Raw genomic sequence first — 20,605 nt, 5'->3', positions numbered from 1 at the left:
ATTTGTCAGATATCAAAGTGGATATGAGAATGGCAGTGATGAAGCCAAACTGAAAACATTAAAAGTAGACCGGACATTTCCATCAATGGATTTAAAAAATGTGGAATTGATGATGCGATCAGAAACCCAGAGGCTGTGTAAACTGTCTGCTAGTAGGTTTATGTCAGCTACTATTGTTTATGTCAGGCTTGTTGAAAAGTCTTTAACAAAATGGTTGCTTGTTATTGTCGATACGTTGTAGATATGACTATTAATGCAGGCATCTTGCAGGTACCGCAAATCCAGAAACAAAACAAAACATTAAATCATTTTGCACCGTATAAAACTGAGCTGATTTTGCCAGTGCTTGCTAGTCTATTAACCAGTCTGAAATGATTTTGAAGCAAATTTAAAAGCATTTTCGTTTGGGCTTTATTGTTAAAGATTATACACGTGGCAATACTGCCCTACAATTACTGCATGGTAGTACTGTGATCATTCCACTGTGTTGTGTTGTGAACCAATAGTTTTAAAACTGACAGATGCTTATCAAAAAAGTTTACTGGTTGTTAAAATTAAGGGCCACATAAGAACAGTAACTACTGTAGCTGATTAGAATTCCTTCTTCGTTGTTCTCCAAGTTGCTGCAGTTACATTGTGGATGCTATAACATGTTGCTGTAAATGAGGTACAGCAATAATGTTTTAGCAGACATATTTAATTAAGTGAACATTTATTTAAATTTTTGGGGAATTTCAAGTATAAATGCAAAACTGTTACTTTTTTGTGAACGTGCTGTAAAAAAAAATCCCCCAACATATAAATCCGCCAAATTTAATACCAGCCAAAATTTCCTGTTATACACCTCCAGACATGTCAGCATAAAGATGGCGTTGTGTATCTGAATGGTGCCTTTTAAGCTGGCATATTTTTGGATGAAGTTCGCTGCCATCTGGTAATGTATGTTGTTTATCAACTTACTATGTACTAAGTGTTGGTCATAATCAGTAAACTGTAATCTGGGGCTCCCAAGTGGTGCATCTGGTAAAGGGTGCTCCATGTGGAGTGCAGGATGCGCCCTATAGCCTGGAGGTCGCCAGTTCGAGTCCAGGCTGTCCACTCCTGAACCTGGACGGGAGCTCCCAGGGGGTGGCGCATTATTGGCCAAGCGCCACCCAGTGGGGTGAGGGCTTAGGTTGGCCAGGGTGTCCTCGGATCACAGCACACCAGCAACCCCTGTAGTCTGGCTGGGTGCCTGTGGGTATATACCCAGAGCTGCAGCGTCCTCTGACGCTGTATCTCTGAGGTGGCTGCATAGTGGGTCTGCAGTGTGAAAAGAAGCCTGTCAGCTGACATGGATGTCATCTCAAGGTTTACCCATGAAAATCAAGGTTTTTCACAATTTTGCGAGTCTCACAGCCGTGCAATGGATTCTCAGGTTTTTTCATAAGTTTGTTATTGTTTATTGTTTGTTACTATGTTTCTGTACACAATATGTCATTACTCGGAAAGAGTCAAAGGAGAGGCTGTTAGACTGTCACTGTCTTGTTCACGCAGAAATTACCACAGAAATAAAAGAAAAATGGCCATCAATGAGAATTGAATTATTAAAGTCGAATAAATAATGTTCTTTATGATGCCAGTGTCAGTGGTTATAGCCAGTGTGCATAGCCCTTAAGTCTAGGTCAGTGGCGTAGCTGTCAGCCATGTGCAAAAATCTTGATCCCCCCCCACCAGCACAACCGCCCCCCCCCCCCCCCCCCCCCCCCCCCCAAACATAATCTAGTGGTCTAGGTTGAGGTTTTTCATCAATCCCAAGGTTTTTCAGCAGGGATCTCACTGGTATGAACACTTAGGGGTTGACATGTCTGACTTGCGCTGGCAGGATAAAGTTTATTTGGTGTACCAGAGACCACTTTAAGTTAGAAAAGAAGGCATTGCCATGTGAAGCTAAGCAGCTGCTTGTATTTATAGGATTTTTGTGTCCTCCTTTAGCCAACACAGCAGACATTCATATATTATTGTATGTAATGTATAGTTTGTCTCTGTGTCATTAGAGACTTTAGTTATGTTTTTTCTGTACAACCAACATTATTTAAGGCTTATAGAAAGCATATGTGTCCCAAATTGGCAATATGACTTTAGCTCTGTATTACTGGGTAGAGTAAACATAGGAAAAACCCTACAGCAAATAAGCCAGGAAGATTCTGATGCGTAATGTTAAAGGTATATACAAAAATATTGATAATAGGCATGAAATAACAAATGTGCTTAATTTATGGCTACAATGTTGCCGTTCTTTTTTATTACAACAATTAATTTGGTTCAGATTTTCTTTCCGACTGAATATTTGATGGTTAAAAAAAAACCTGACGCAATTTTATATAAACCCTTTTACAGCATGTTTCTGCAGGTGCTTATCTCTAAATTGTTTGAAGATGTATTCAGTGACATGCACTAGAGCTCCAACATACGGGAGTATGTTTACAAGCATACTGTAAAAGCAAAGGCCATATTGACTCATTCAGTCATTATAAATGTGTGAAATGACACAAGTTATTACAAGTATCATAATGTAACTTGCCTTTTTTATAGAAAAGTAGATAGTGTATGTGAAATGGACTAGGATTTAAAAAACGTATTTGTCCTCCTACTTTTAAAATTGCAGTATGATATTTCAAGCATGATGTAAAAACATGTCTTTAACATTTAAGAGTCTATTAGCTGTAATATAATATGACTTTTCAATTTTGCCCCAAAGAAAGACTTTATTATCCTACTAATGTGACATAAACTTTTGAATTCATCATATGCAAAGTCTGAAGTGGATGTCTTTATTCAAAACCAACTCATACTATGCTTTTCAGAAGCATAACTCACAGGTAAGAACAGAAGTAATGGGTGGCTCTGCACTGTGGAACTAGTCAGAAGGACATACAGGGAAAAAAATATTTTTCTTTAAGTCCCCTCTACAATCCCCCAGCCCTTTTAATGATGTGTTTTTCCATTCCTAAAGCGACTCCCTCCACCGCTGCTGGGAGAAGTGTGGTTGGAGTAGCATACAGGCTCCCTGAGACCTAGCCGTGCCATTGCCAGCACCTGATCCACAGCCAGTCATGGGGCTGCCAGTAAAGAATCTGCTGGAACTGCCAGGGCTTCATTCTTCTGGTGACCTCTTGCTGTGCACTGTTGAGTCTTGGAAACCTGCCCCATTCTGGGCTGGATTTGAATCCCAAAACCATACTGAAACTGTGGTAAAATTTACCACTTTTGATAAAAAGGGCAACACTAAAGCTGTAGAATGCACAGTCCCTTCACCAGCAAAGCGTGTTTTTAAAGAACTTTTAAATCCCATCTAAACTACTTATCCGAGCCTGAGGCGACAATAAAATTTGTGTTAATGATGCTTCTTGCTTTCCTGTTTTCACAAAAGTTCCCAGCAACAAAGAGCCAAAAACAACAGTTAACTAGAATCTGGCAGGACACACACATCATGCATTCAGCTACTTATTTTTTTTCTTACCTTCTGTTGTTTCAATACAAAGTTGAAGGCCCATGTTTTGTTGGGGACTTAGCACCCAGTGGTTGCTTGTAGCGGTTATGTCAAAAACCAGCCAGCCACCATCAGAGGCGTTTATCTTCTTTGAGTCTAACAAGAAAATGCTTGAATCTCTGAAAATAAAATATACCAAAACACATCAATATATTCCTATTTACCATGTATTCATATGATATATCATGCATCGGAAATGTCTATATGGGTTTGCAAAAAATGTAATCACTCATGATTTATCCATTTTGTGATCCATCATTCTAAACAAAATTACCAAAAGATCATGACTCTGAGTTTGCGACAACAAAATAATAAAAAAGAAAAGAACAATAATCTAGATACACTGAAAGAAAACATCTCATTAAATTATCAAAAATGTGCATTAATTCTAAAGTACAATTCTTCCACATCCCACATGTATGTTTCTTCTAGAAGTTTGTATTAGGGTCTTCCATTGAGTGCACAGCAGTTATGGATGCTCAAACCATTAAGATAAAATAAACAATTCTACGCCGTTTACCAGTAACCAAACACATGCTCTTCAAGTATTACAATGCCTTTCACAAGCATGTTTTCCAGTTCAGATTAACACCGACCCTGACAAATGCACCAGCCCCAATTAAATGCCCCTGCCAATTGTTAACAGGTGCACAAACCTACCTAACTGCATTCTGGGAAATGTAGTCTCTTTATGTCTCATCATGACTACATTTTCCTTTTGCTAAGGATACAGGCTGTGTAGTAACCGCAAACCAACATATTTGCCACTGATTACTTTACCCAACATTCTGTTACAATACTTAAACATACTTAAAGGCTTTCAGAAGCAGTGGACATACAGTACAAATGACATACAGTATATATGAAGGGATTGAAAAGCAATTTTGTTTATCTGTAGCTAAATTTATATTGGGCCTTAAAATATACTTAGATCAAAATAATCCAACTGTACACTGTACAAAGTATATCTGCTTGCCGTCAGCTCATGCCAAGTCCTTATTTTGACCATTCACAAACTTTTAAAACTTTTACAACAATAAGCCCTTTTATATAGCATTTTATTTCTTTCAAAGGTGATGTGGCAGGGCGGAATCCCTGCTGATTTAAATAGGGCTGGTGCATTTTGTGTTTAATTTCATCCCTGCCAAATAAATGTGTGGAATGTGGCTGGTTCTTGAGTGAATAACTTATCATCAATCAAGTCCCAGCAACATGGTATAAAAAGTAGGCTAAATCTTCTGTTTGGCATAGGAGGCGATGGCGATGGCGTCGGAGAAGATGAAGAATCTTTTATTTTAGCCCCTGTGCCTTATTTCTTTGTTTTGTTTACTCTGTTTTGTTAATAAAAGTGTGCATTCATGCTAAACTGTAGCTTCCTGACTCTGCGTTTGATTTCCTGCTACTGACCAACGCTACCCTGCTACAGGTGGAGTACCGACTAAAGTAGCAGCTGGTATTAAATATGTGTCACGTTAGCTGCAAAACAGATAGTACTAATGGAGAAGTGGTTATTAATGAGGTGTAAACACGTTAAAGCAATGCTGACATTGTGTGACCTGGATACCAAACAAGTTAAAGCTGTTACGAAAATATTTTTGGTACTCATGCAAAAGCATAGTTTAATTAGGACCAACGAGTCTGCCCTTTTTACCTAATCTGTAAGGCTACTCTAAGATCTTTTTTTAATACTTGCTTTTGGATCACTAATACTGCAAAATGGGAGATTATTAGAGCTAAAGCAATATTGATTAGTTGATAAATCCTGAATCAGTATGTATTTTGTTAGTTGATTTTAAAGGGATGTGATTGTCACAGCATCTGTATCCCTGACATGTGCTGTAACTCTGTTTCATATTTCACAAGTAGGCACACCCTATGCAGTACATATGGGATTATGAACTGTATCTGGTGCTTCAGTTTGTTCAGTACAAGTGGGGCTGTATCAAAGCATCAGTTAAATGTTAGCTGTATATTAAGGGTGTTGGGTGGGGTTGGGTGGGTTGGGTTGGGTGGGGTGGGGGGGGGACCCCCCCTCGTGCAACGAAAAAGTGCTGTTATAAAGACAGTATCATTTGCATTATAATAATTTCCTTTTTAATTCCCTTCAGTTATGGTTCAAACAAATGAAGGGCCACACACAGAAAACATTGATTTCCCTTTTGTGTAACTAACATGGAAACGAATTACATAGACATGGTACGACTGGCTAACAAATGCAACCCTCTGGGGTCTTAAATTTCAAATGTATTCCTAATGGAGTTCAAAACAGTTAACTGATAGACAGCTTTCAGCAACAGCTTCAGTCATCTTCTAAAATATATTATTTCTACATAAGCAACTAATGGATTGGTAGCTCTAATGTACTCTGAATTTCCATTCAGACATACCCAAGGAATAAACTTTTATGTGAATGATTCCGAAAACCGTTTGAAAGAGTTGCATTTTGTTGGAAAGCCTTGGTAAGCGATAGCCATTGAATGGGCGTAAAGTAGGTGGTATCTATTACATTGTAGTCAATGAATCTCTAAGATTTATCTGAGAGGTGCTTTTGTGTTAACTTTAGTGATTTATGATGCTATGACTCCCTTACTTTACAGGCGCAGGCATGCATAATTACAACCATCTCATTAGTTAAGATGATCCCTCCTTATCAGCAGGTTTTATGAGCTAACTTTAACAGTATACTGCATTTCCAACAATTCTAAATTGCATAAAGTAAATTCACTAGTAGAAAAGGCAGTAGTAATGTTTGAACAGGAATAAAACAGGATAGCAGGAGTAATACGTCAATAACCGCTTTTAAAGCTGACTGAAACTCATGGATCAACACCCCCTTCCTTTTTCCACTATTAGTAGAACTAGCAAATACACAATTAAAACACAGCCATTTTTCACTCTGGCTCAACCTTTTACAGACCTCTTGACCACCCATGCTGTTTTCAAAAGACAATCATACACTGCAGTAAACAAGGGCAGCAGTGCATATTTACTGTAGAGATTTGATGTAAATATTATTTCAGTGTGGTTGTATCATTTTCAGTGACTGTGAAGAATGTATACAAAACTAACGCATCAAAATGCGTAGGAGAAAATAAATTGTCTATTATATATATATATATATATATATATATATATATATATATATATATATATATATATATATATATATATATATATATATAAACCATTTTAGGGGCATGTTCAATTAGATTGGACTGTTCATTACCCAGTAACAGGCTAACAACAAACAGGCTCATAAGTTGTTTTTAAATTCCATTTGAAATGCTTGTGTTTCCCTCGATCTCATGGTAAGGGAAATACAGACTCATCAAAGTTTGATTGTTAATATGCACCAATGACTCAACAAAAGGGTAAGGTTCCTTCTTCCTCTATGGAAAACCCCACTCATTCTGTGACTTTGTGTATCTATATAAACCATAAAGATCAAAGGAAACTTGAGACTCATAGTTCTCTTCATCAGAAAAAGGGTATGAGAGATTATTTTTGACAAGAGAACCTGAGACCCATAAAACCATAGAGTGATAAACTTCAGTGCTAAGTACAATGCTGGATCCTGGTTAGAAGCAGGTGAAAACCATCAGCAGTTTCTCATTTCTTGGCTATTGTTTAACACAGCAGGCTGTGTAACCAATGAAAATGTATCTGTCATTATTATAAAACAAAACACACACACACACACAAAAAAAATGCTTTTTCAAAGAAAAATAAAAAATACAAATGGAACCAAATTTGATACAGAGGGTCCTCAGAATTTGACTAGGTATATCTGTTAATTAATCATTTGTATTAACAGTTTTATTGATTATACCCAAATGTTATCCAACAGGTCTACAGTATATGAGACAACAGGCCATATACACAAATCATTTACCACCATGCTAAGTTAAGGTCTAATATTACTGAAATCGTAAGAAACAATTTATTTAAAGCTTTACCACACCATAATATGGTAACTTAACATGGTGGTAGAAAAAGTTTGGAGAAGATCCATGAAAATTAATGTCAGTTATCAGTGTGAAAGACAGACAGACAGACCAAATCAGTGTCATAAAAAAAAAACTTGTTGTTATGACACTGTAGCATACAAACATTTGAAACACCTAATGTGTTTCTTTTCTTTAATAGAATCATAGTCGTTAAACAAATTAAGTTAAAATCTGCAAATAAAGTCGTAGTTCAAAGAAACTTAAAAAGAAGACTGAAAAATACTTTTATACTTTATTTTAGTATTTCTAAATGTAACACTATTGAGAGTTTAACAGTTATGGAGCATATGTATTGTTTCTGTATGCAAAGGCAACTTAACTGACTCCTTGCAGATTCAAAGCAGTTATAATTTACAGTTCGGAGTAGTTTTTTGCTAGTTTTATGACTAGAATGTAATTCTATTCAGAAATGTAGCCTTTGTCTTTTCACTCTTTCAAGCAGGGCCCTAGTGTTGATATTTTGGTACTTACCTATTTTGGTACTCCTTTATGACTTGATATATGCTAATCTTTAAGGTTTTGTTCTCGTATCGAGCGTGACTGCGATCTTTATAAATCCTAAACTCTGCAGCTGTTACTGCTTCTCCATCTGGGATTTCAGTGAGATCAAACCGAAACTCCTTGTAATACCTTCTCTGATAGGAGAAATCCTTGTCCTTTTCAACTGAAAGAAAAGGGAAAATAACACATATTGGAGTTACATCTTACACATAAATCATTCTTACTTATAGTACACAGTGTAAATGCTGACATGCCAAATATGCTATTAGGATGTCTTTTAAACTTTTCCTCATCACTTTAGAATCTTGTTTTTAATAGGACTGTCAAACAAAATCCATGCTTTAAAAAAAAAAAAAAAAAAAAAAAAGTGCAATTATTCAGAACCTTCTCACACTTAAAAATAAACACTTTCATTACAAAAAACAAATATTTTATATTTTATAAAATAAGCCAATTGGCAATGGGTAGTAGCTCACCAAACTAGCATTTTATTCTCATTTGGTGATAAATAGTCTGTCAATGAAAAAAAAACAGGCCACCTTCCCTTGATTTCTAATTCATTGGAAAATATATCTGAATTCTTCCAAAGGATTCATTAAACTGATCAACAACCATGTTCGCACATCTTTGACGCACATACATTTATATTTTAAATAAATAAAAATGTTTTAGTGGTCCCTATTCACACAGATTTAACTTTTTCTAAAGTCTATTTCTATGAACACAATTTTTTTATATTAAAAAAAACGTAGTTAGACTTTATTAAATAGTTATACAGATATCAAAATGTATTTTATGTATAAAAGCAGACTTTAAAAAAAAAGATTTGTAAATAGGACAATTGCCATATTCCTTCGAATTTTAGATGCCCTCCAATTTAATACACAGCCCAAATTTACCACCCTCAATTTGAGGAAAAAATAAAACATTAAGTAAATACACATTTGCAAAGTACATCCTCAATTATGCTGTTGTATCGTACAAAACTGACACGAAACAGTGTTGTTGTAGATTAACCACGCGGCTCGTTTATCGTGCTGGGCATTGTATAATACTTAAGATGGCATCTCTGTCGTACACATACAACCACTCCCTTACGGCATCCCACATCCTGGCAACAGAAAGCACGACACAACACTCAACGGCATCAGGAAACATGTAACCCAGCAACAACAACAGCATTGAACACTGCTTGGCATGTCCAAAAATACGGTCTGATCAGCATTTCCGATCTGTCCAAGCTGGTACAGAAATGCTGAAATTGTAAATGTTTCTCTTGAAATTCCTCAGGAAGCTTGGTTTGTCTTGTCTCAGCATTCAGCCACGTTGCTGTTTGTGTATTTGGGCAGACGTCTTTCTTGTTTTTTCTCGGCAGTCAGTCACGTTGCTGTTTGTGTATTCGGGTAATGACATCTTTTGTTCGCGTTTTTAATACTATACTATACTATACTGCACTCAAATTCAAGACGCAGGATATTTTTGAGAAGCAAAAAAATGGTTAAAAAAGTGTGTCTTAAATTTGAATGAATACGGTATTTTAGTTTTTTTTTTTTTATATCATTTGCAATGTGTGGCAAATATGTTTTTTTACTCAATAACGCATGGTACTGTACACTATTTTACTTTTTTAGCATTTAATGATGATGATTATATATAAATATGCCACACTGTATACTGAGTTTACTGTATACTATATATATACACACACACACACACACACACACACACACAAAGCTGAATCTCCCTGTTGCAAGCCAGTTTCAGTCACAATCTTGTAGACAACTTTGATAGATTGACAGCCTGAACTCAGTTAGCAGGTGTACAGTTTAGCTTCCTGAGCCTGAATATGATTTTAACCTTCAGCTGCTGCACATATTTTGTTCACAAATTGATAGCAAGCAGGTTTCAGGTGGAGATCTGCAGCATTTATTTTCAAAGCAGTAATAAACTGATTGCACAGTTTTTTATTCTGGACACAACGAAATGATAGTTTATCTTCTGTGAAAGCTTGTGGTTACTTAACACTAGAATGTCAAAGGTTGTGTGAGCATTTTACTGGCATTACTCAGTATAGCCTGTAATGACTGGTAATTGGAAGCAGAGGCTGAACATATCCAACATGTTGGGTGACAGATAAGCAACAGATTAATGTAGATGCCTCAGTTACAAGACACTAAAAGGTCAGAGGCTTCTGGAAATCACTCTAATGTTACTTTTAAGAAAAAGAAACCCCATTAGTGTTAACCCTTTGATATCTTATTTTGTGAGACTAAATTCCTTTTTTTTTAATAGAGTTATAATTGCTTTATAATTTTATAAGTTTACATTATTTTGGGGGTTTAGACATAGACCATGTACTTAACATAAGAATAACGTTTGAGTACAGTTCAGGATAGGTTACCAGTAATCTATAGTTAAGTTAAGACTGGACCAGCATTCATTGTTCCTGACTTAACATCCAACTCCTAAATGTTCTAACAGTACAAGTGTTTAAATTATTTGTTTTACATTTCAGTCTATAAAATGCCAAATATCACAATCAACATTTTAAGTAACATATGACTTATGAACAAAAGTGTAATGGTAACAGAATTGGTATACACTTACAGTACATTCATTTTAAGTACACAGTTCCAACCGTTCCAGTATTGTGTTGTGTGCTTTAAGGTACTTCAAGTTAACATGTGGCACTTTGAAGGAACTTTTAACATGCCAGTGCATCTTTGCTTAAAGTGAACCTTTTGTCATAATTCTATTTTCAAGATGCGTATGTTTCTCTGAGAACAGGAGGAGGGATTTTACAGGAGGTAACATACAAATTCAAAGTGGCTGGTGGCCATGTTGCCTCTGCTAATTTTAAGCTCTGAGATAATTAGTACCAGCTGGTAAATTAAATATAATTTCAAAGAGGCCATTTTGTCATGTAAATGTATTATATCTTGTATTTCATTTGAACAGTTTCTGGAACAAATTAACGTATAGTTGAAGCTTTTTTAAAAAGTTGCACTGTACATACAAGTATGGGCCTCTTCCAAATAAAAGGCGGTTAGTTCAGATTATTTCAACCATATAGGCATCTCAATGTAAACTTCAGTAACATGAGTAATGCCTGTTTTATGCATAATATATGAAACGTTGGGCGAAATACCACACATGTGCAATTTTAGGACAGATTGTACTATGCTGTGAATCTGGATATAAAATAGGTCATTTTTGTCAATATGCCATCTGATGGATATCTATGGAAGATCACATGGGTTAACAGAGTGTAATTTAGTACACATTTGAAATATGTCAATTTGCGAGTTTACAATATTTTTGAGTAACTGTTTTTCCCTAATTTTACTATGTATTGTTGAAATCAGATATACTGATCCAACTGCTTTAAGACGATTGATCAGGCTACATCAACTTTACCAGTAGCCTGTGGTCGGCCTGCCCTAAGTAGAATATTGTAATTAATTTACATGTTTTTAGAAAACTTGTACTTATTGATTTAAAACACATCCTACTTTATGTTATGTGACTGTTCCAAATGTATGACATGAAATATTTAAGCGATAGAGCCCGTTGATGCGGGCTTTACTGTGTGGTAGATGACCAGGACTGGAGTAATGGGTCCCGAGCCAAAGGCGAGGGCGCTAACGAAAGTCAAGGTCATCTACCACACGGTAGAGCCCGCATTGAGAGGACTCTATCACTATTAGAAAATGATTTATTATTTTATTTTCTTTAAAAAAAAAAAAAAAAAAAAACCTTTAAAATGTTTACCTTGAACTTCTGATATTTCGCCAGGTAACATTTTGCTGAAAAAAATAGTCCTAACATAATTAGAATAGAAAAAACGAAATGCACGTAGAGAAAAAGTTATTATTATTATTTTAATTATTATTATTGCTAACATATTTATTTATTGGGGTCTTAATCTTTCTTATTATAATTTATCTGGACATGTACAATTGTTGAATAGTCCATGTTGTATTGTGTCTGACTCGAAACTTGTTGGAGGCGGGGCGTCATTCAAGCAGGCAGCGAGTGGATTGGCTGGTGCAGAAAGAACTGAAACATGGTTGGGAGTTTGACTGACTGATTTTGATGGAGGATGTTGTTTGGATCCAGCCGATGACAGAATTGTGGACCAATCATGTCTTCCCTGTTGATTTGCTGTCCAGTAGCTGCGAATTGAGCCTTCATTACGATGTTCTGTCACAGACATGATTTCGCTTGTCTCTAGACCAGTGTAAGAAAGTCTGTTTAAGTAGCTTTTTATGTTATCAGATTAGTGGTAGATTAGAATGTTAAGGGAAAAAGCTGGTATTATGCGCGGATTGATTTTAAAATGTAATGCACAGTTAAGAGCTTCAACGTTCCAGCAGGCAGCTATGCAAAATAAAAGACCGATAAATCAAGCTTTCAAGCTGCTTGGCTGTTCAGACTCAATTGTTTTCTAATTCAAATTAGAATGCCTTTTAAATATTTCAAATGTGTACTAAAATACATGCTTTTACCCTGGTAGTCGTCCATAAACACCTGCTGCTACTACACTTATAGAAGTTGTAAGATGATTCATATAAAGTGGAACTTGATACACTGTTTGATCATTTAAAATTTGAAAAGTAATGAATATTTCCAAAATGCTTGGAATGCAGCGCACAATTTTTTACCTGAATGCTTCATAATGTGTCTCTATCCAGTTATGCACCTCTTGATTTTAAAAAATGTATTTACTTATTGAGACTACATTTGGTTAAAAAAATACTGTAAAAATAAAACTCTTTATTTGTATTATTATTTTGCATCACTGATTTAACAATGTAAACCTTATATATATATATATATATATATATATATATATATATATATATATATATATATATATATATATATATATATATATAAAATTATAAGCTATTGCATATGTGTTGGTCATTCCATGTTTCTGCTTACAGGTTATTGACTCTGGTATGTATCACAAGTATTTGCCTAATTTCTTTGACTTTTTAACAAGTTACGATTGGTTTTTAATCATTAGTCAAGTGGTACTGTATATACAAGTATGTACCCTTAGTTAGACATGCATTAGGTTTGGTGGTTAGACCCAAAACAGAGCTTCCATCAAGTCTGACACCCTAATTTATCAGCTACAGTGGTCTATAAACTGAAAATCACTACATGCACATTTTGAATCTCATATGGATTTTTCTTTTCTTTGAGCTGCTTGTTTGGGTACTAATACTTCAGTTAAAGCCTACTATTTATAATTTGACCTCCATGTTTCTAACCTTTACAACAGGAAATAATTAAATACAATTATCTGAAGGACAGACACTCATTTGATAAGATTTAGCAAGAAAAGACCACTGACAGGTCAGGAGTCAGGGCTACTGAGGTGATGTGTTAGTTAACCCCCATGTTATCTATCCCTGTCATAATTAAAACATTTTAAATAGACACTCTGATATAAACATCTGTGGACACATAGTTTAGGATTACGAACTTTTGAAGGTTTAAATCAGTCGATACAATACATTTGATACAATAACAACATATTATCACAAAGCGTTCAGTGTCTACTATTAAAAAATGTAATGCGCAATTGACTGGCTTCACGGACCCAGATTATGGGCACTATTGTTACATTGGAAACCTCAAATGGGTCTGTGAACCCATCTTGACTGTTTTTCAAATTAAAACATTCTATATGGTATAATATCGACCACACCAAAACCAACCAACCCCATAACCTTACTGAAGTTTGAAAATGGAAGGCCACTTCTTGCTAATTAATGCATATGGAAGTATAATGAAAAACAATAAAACAGTTGAAGGTACTAGTATTAACCCTCCCTTTTCTTGGTTGGTCACTTCTTTAGGAAAAATATTCAAGACCCTCCTTTCACCTACAGAAGTAGCCTACAGAAGCCACTCTTCCAACTGGAAAGTAAATTAAATAGTCTTACAGTTTAAAGTTGAGTGACTTAAAACTCCGCCTTTGCTGCCAAGGTCAGAGAGGGGGAGAGAGAGAAAAGAAAGAAAAGAGAAATGTGTGGGAAGTAATTATAAGGGAATGAAACAGTAAGGGCTTTTGAAATTCCTTGAGTGCCTCTCTTTAACCAGCAGTGTAATTGGCATCTTGCTGTCTCAACTTCAGCATGTACAAAAACCTAAAACAATAAACCCAAAACGAACCGATTCCCATGAAGAAAAGGACCACAGTAACTGGTTCTTTTGAAATGCATTTGTTTGAGTTTAACTAGCTTGGTTTTAATTAAATGTTGGCTAGCCTAAATATTGAACAGCTTAGTTCTTTACATGTTAGGATTCTACATTCAACAGGTGGTCGGAATGGGAACGAAGCACTGCCTGACTTTACTATTTTATTATTATAATTTTTTTAAATACATATATTAAACTTCAGAAGTCTCACAAAGTAGGACTGAGTCCTTTCCAAACTGCAGGTATGTGTTTTCTAGGCCTGCTAAAGGTTTTAACAGCCTTATCCCACATGTTTTTTTTTTTTTTTTTTTATCGTTATTCTGTCAAAATAAATAAATAAATAAATAATATATAAAACATTGCCAAACTGCTGCTTAATTAATTTCCTCATTGTAACCGCTAATGTTTACGTTTTTGGTCTTTGATATGGCTATACTTTTTTTTTTTTTCCTAAACTAAAGCCCAATGATTCTAAATGTTATAAAGTCTGGTCTGTATTTCCTATTAAACAGTATTAATTTATTTTAGCTTTAGATCCTATGCAAGGGCCAAAATCATGAGATGTAAAGGCTGCATCAGGTACACACACAAAAAAAAAAAAAAAAAAAAAAAAAAAAACATCACATCACATCTGGGAATACGTTTATTTCCAGGTACCTGTAGTCTGGGCCAGATAAACACACAGGGGCTTTAGAGGCAGCAGTCTGGGGCCTCAGAATTTGAGAGCCCCCCCCCCCCCCCCCCCCCAAATATATTTCATTTAGAATATAATAAATAGCACTGTGTGACTGTATGGATTGGGAAATAGGGATTTTATCAAGCTGTATTCCTTTGGAGCAGAGACTGCCTGACTATATGACTTGACCTTTTGATTGTTTTAACTTTGATTCAGCTTTACCATTGGTATATGACATTTTAAAACCAGAACTGAAATAACCAAGGTAAATTAACAACAGTTTTTGACTTCGGGCATGGGTGGTGGTAAAACAGTAAAGGGAAGGAATTGGATATGCAAAGAGGGCCCCCCAAAACTATATCAGCCCAAGGCCTACCAAAACTATATCAGCCCGGGGCACCCATCAGATTTAGTCTTCACCTGCCTGTACTACAATTTTTTGTACGAATTTATCATTATCATTTGCCCTACCCTGCTACCGACAGACACCCATGTTCTATTTAACAATACATGTACATCAGCCTCTTAAAAGGAAGCGACTGGAAGCCCCACGAGACCAAGAGCTCTTTTAGAGGATCGGTTTACAGAATGAGTTAATTCCCGTGTTACTGAACAAAAGCTGCAGTTGTGACTACATTTTACTAACTTAGATTGTAAAATAGTGTACTTAATGGAGTACTGCTTTGGTTATTTACACAGCAGACACAAATATAAAACCAGGAACGTGTTAACAGAGAAAACATCGCGAACGTGTAAGATTCAAGTCCAAGGGATCTGGGGTCGCTGTACAGTAATTGCTACACTGGTAGGTACAGTACTGATGTATAAACAACATATACTAAAAGTAGCGGAAAATTCGTAACTAATCAAATATCCTGTTTACTTTAGGAGTGCACAAGTTGTGAAATAATTGCATTGGAAAATGAATAACATATTTGCCATTGCAATTCACATATCATATCTTTTTCTTTACGGTATTAATTTTAAAATATTATTGGCAAAATAAAATGGGAGAATGAATAAAACGTGTTTTTCTTTTTTTGTGCTCCAACACGCATTACATATTTTTGTTGCTGTAATATAATAATAATAATAATAATAATAATAATAATAATAATAATAATAATAATAAGCAAAATTACAGTTTGAAATGGAAACGCTAATTCTTAATCCAAAACAACGAAACACGTGGGTTTGTATCTTGAAAATCGCCCAAATCAGCGGGTTTAGTCAGGTGTCATGTCTTTATAGTCACTTTGTAATTGTCGATTTAGTTAACAGCTAAGATCAGATATGATGGTCGCATTCTACAATACTACCAGCACGGAAAGTACCAGCTTTGGTTATGGCTTTGTGTTTATATATATATATATATAGATATATATATATATATATATATCTATATATATATATTATAGATATATATATATATATATATCCTATATATGTGTGTGTGTGTGTGTGTGTGTGTGTGTGTGTGTGTGTGTGTGTGTGTCTACTGTAAATCAGCTTGTAGTTTACAATCAAATGTTATGCACAGATCTCGTGTCTACATAGCAGTATCGACACTTTCTGCTGTAAGGTATCCATTATTATTAAATTTATATTAATATTATTATTATATATTATTATTATTATTATTATTATTATTATTATTGTTGTTGTCGTCGTTGTGCTGTTTTGATATCGCTATTGTACTGTCATTGTAAATACTATATCAACAAATGTTTTTGTACAAATCATACGTATTTTTTCATCCTGCTACTGCAGTCCAAGAACGATGTGAGATGTATAAATGATGCGCTTACAAACCACTCAAACCGATAGTTAACCGGCACCTGCGAAGTGTGTACTCACATTTAGACTTCACATTGGATGGAAGCACATCCCAGTTACATATTGGGAAAACCAAGTGCAACACCTGGACAAGCCTTTTAAAAAAGTATAGTTCACATGGAACATACATGGTTTCGATACTGTAATAGGACAATATTTAAACGAGATTAATTAAGTCACATATGCCTACCTTGTTTGCACCTAATTAGATCTCACTCTTAATTCCAGAACAGAATTGTCTCAATAGTGTGTGTGTGTGTGTGTGTGTGTGTGTGTGTGTGTAACGTATATGTATCTATTTTTAGTTGCATACATGCCCAAATGGAAATACAAATACAAACACTTTTAGAGACACGTGTCATTGTAGCTGATTTAGGAATAGCCTATAATTGTATACAAGCCTTATTGTATACAAAAATAAAAAATAAAACAACTCAAAAATATACATACCTAAGTTTACAAAGCTCATAACCATATCAGCATCATTCAGAAATGTGGTGTCGTGAGAGTTTGCCAGTGGGGGCCTTTGGGTTGTTAGGGGGGATGTGCGGTTCGACTGTGCTGCACGAGAGAATCCGTTTGGAAAGGCATGGTACCCTTTGCGCGAGCCTCCCTGTGCTTTTCTGCGAGACCCCTTCGTGGTGCTGTCCACAAGCGCGTTTTCCTCCTCGTTTGCCATGGCATTGTACAGGTCCAACATAAAAAGTGGTGCAGATGAAGCCTGTTTGCCAGGGGAAAACGGCCTGGGCCGATGGGGTAAGCCCAAAATTGAAAGAATTTCTCTCTGAATCTCTCTTCTTTCATGGTTGCGCAACCTCCTGTAAATAAAACTGGAATGGACATGGTTGTCCCCCAAACCACAATGAACACAATCCATCAAACCCCAACAGTTCCACAGAAGTCCAAGTATGGTTCGATATAGAAGTGTTAAGGGTTTCATTTTCGTTCAGCTTTCGAAAAAAATAATGTAATATGCAATAACAGAATACAACGGTCACGTTTTCATCTCAGTGCCACCTCAGTGTCAGTATTTCCATTCCCAGAAATTATTTGTGTCAATTTTATTTTCTCTTCCTTTTTTTAATTTTCACTTCCGCGAGTGTTCCATCATTGGATATTTGCAACGTTTTTACTTTTCATTTTACTAAAGTAATCCTTTGGTTTTCCTTTTTAATGATATATTTTGAATATGTATTCCTTTTAAAAGTTATATATGAATTATGTTTTCCCTGAAAGGGGTTGTATCTTTTTGTTTTTCGTTCAAATACCCCGAAAGTGGAAACAAAAAGTATTCTTCATCTCAAATGTACTTCTGACCAGTAATAAAACGTCCACGTGTATCACAATGCAAAATGTCAAGTTCCAGCATCGCAGTCTGTGTTAATATGCCCAACACAATTCTCGGAGTATCTTCGCTGTAGCACTCACTACCTTGCAATTCGGTCACAGACACATGACACGCAGGTACGTATTTCTGAGCTCACTGTAGTGAAAGAAATTTAAAAGCGACCCTCTTTTTACGGAACAAAGATGGCTTATAAGTAAACCACTTTTATATTTGCATTTCAAATCTTAACGCCAGCACCTCTGTATATTCCGATGGAATATGCAGAACCCAGTTCTTTTTTGCCAGTCCATCCCAGCCTTAAACAGCAGTGATGCATCCACCTCTAGCGGGCGCAAATACAAAACTACCGTATATCTAAACTTAGTGGCCGACCAAAAGAGGAATGCAGTGCTACCCAGCTGCGAAAGAAGAGAGCTATTTGTAATCTGAAACTACCTAAAACCAGTACCAGAGAATACAGAAGTCTTTAATTACACGTAATGTATGGGCGAATATGTAGTTTATCGGCCAAAGCCTTTGCAATGTTACTAGAATCAGATGTGGAGGGTAAAGTTTCTAAAAACAGGCAACATATCTAGGAAATATGTATACTTTCTTGAAATAAATGTTTTACTTATATATATATATATATATATATATATATATATATATATATATATATATATATATATATACATATATATATATATATATATAGAGAATTTTTTTTTTTTTTTTGGAGCTATGCTAAATATTTCCAGTTACATTTGTGAATAACAGCCGAAAATCTGTGGCAGTTAAATTTGTAAACTTATTTGAACTATTTTACTGTATTTTTTTCATGGATTAAAGGGGACAGTTAAGCACTGAATGTATTATGCATTTAATATTCTATTGCTTTATGGTATTTTTTTGTGTGTAATCCTCTATTGCTGTTTCTGCTTAGAACATTATTTAACAGGCCTACAAAGGACTGACCTTTATTCAGCCATGTGGTCTGCTTCTGAAAAGACTTCTAGAAGCAGCATTTGCTTTTAAACATCATCATTACGTTGCACAATTGCAATTTACACATCCTCTGCAACTGTGGTAACTTTGATATAGTATACAAAATATCTATACACAATCATTGTGAATACATATAAAAAGATATTAGACAAGTATAGAACTGCAGTAGATATTATTAAAAAATATCTATGATTAAGAATTCCTTTAATTTGACTGAGTATTGGGGCTTTTTTTTTTTTTTTTTTTTTTTGCATCCCCTAAGGGGACTGGCTCCACCACCTGGGGTGAGCTAGTTTGGTCTAACCCTAACCAACACAGTGGGGAAGGATTCTAGGCCTTTTCTATTTAAGTTTAGTTTAGGTGTACTGTATGGATGGGACAGTGAATGCTGGTTTACGGCTGCATGTGGTGTGAAGGACATGGGGTATTTAGTCAGGACCCACTTTCGGTGTAGATAACTAGTCAGGTTTGGCCTTTTTATATAAACCATTACATCATCCCACAGCATGATACACATTTAACATTAATAACTGTATTTAAACTGAGAAGTTATTATTATTATTATTATTATTATTATTATTATTATTATTATTATTATTATTATTATTATTATTATTATTATTAATAGTAGTAGTAGTAGTAGTAGTATTTCAACGTTTTCAGTACGGAAAAAGATTACAGAGCTGAAAGGACTAAATGTAGGTGTACAATATATTATTTAAACATGTATCATGCATTTAAAACATATTTTTTTAATCAGTACCCGAAAGAGATCTGGGTACCCGGGTAATTTTCATGGCGATTAACCAGTTCTGGATTTTCTATGCATGCCAACCTCTAAATTATAATATTGTGAGGATCTCGGTTAACGCAGGAAGGTGCATCACGCAGGGCGAGGGAATCCACACACAAGCGGAGGATGGGCGTGAACCTAGGACCTCTTGTACTAAAGCATAGCACTGATACTGCTGAAGAAAAGAGACAGCTCCTTTGCAAGGAGCACATATCTGGCTTATGTCTTTGTGCGAGAGGTTCCAAATTCGCGCCCCCCCACCCCGGCCCGTGTGTGGATTGCCTCGCCCTGTGTGATGCTCCTGCCTGTGTTAACCGCGATTGCTACAATATGCTGCATATTTAGAAAAATACTGCATTGTATTGAGCAGTAAATGTTATGATAATGATATGCTAACACAAGACACTGGCAGAAACGTTAAGTCACTGAGGACAAAGGAATAAATCCGATTAGATCAAGTTACACGTAATGCGTTATTTAAGCTAGTGACAAGATAAGTAAAATAAAGTAAATTTAACCCCATTTTATATGATCACAAATATACACTGTAGTAAAATGATTTATGATGGTTGCTGTTCAAGTCCTTGACCTCTAAATTGTACATTCAAATTAAATTTCTGAATGACAAATTGTTTACTTGAATGAGCCTTTTCACTGTCAGAATCTCTGTAATATATCCTACCCACTAGGCTAGATGGAGTTTGGGTTT

General features: G+C 35.5%; 1 protein-coding gene across 1 annotated transcript in view; it reads right to left on the bottom strand.

Moving 5' to 3' along the window:
• LOC121316845 (bone morphogenetic protein 5-like) overlaps positions 1-18,458 on the bottom strand; it is a 28,676-nt gene extending 10,218 nt beyond the window's left edge. Inside the window, exons 1-3 of the mRNA XM_041252115.1 lie at positions 17,219-18,458; positions 8,011-8,203; positions 3,503-3,651 (exon numbers count right to left, since the gene is read on the bottom strand). Coding sequence (XP_041108049.1) covers positions 3,503-3,651; positions 8,011-8,203; positions 17,219-17,708 — 832 coding nt within the window. The 5' untranslated portion in view covers positions 17,709-18,458. The remainder of the gene's footprint in view (positions 1-3,502; positions 3,652-8,010; positions 8,204-17,218) is intronic.
• Positions 18,459-20,605: the final 2,147 nt, after the last annotated feature.

The sequence above is a fragment of the Polyodon spathula genome, chromosome 6 (assembly GCF_017654505.1).
Source record: "Polyodon spathula isolate WHYD16114869_AA chromosome 6, ASM1765450v1, whole genome shotgun sequence".
NCBI classification, from domain to species: Eukaryota; Metazoa; Chordata; class Actinopteri; order Acipenseriformes; family Polyodontidae; genus Polyodon; species Polyodon spathula.
This window is presented reverse-complemented; position numbering and strand designations above follow the sequence as displayed.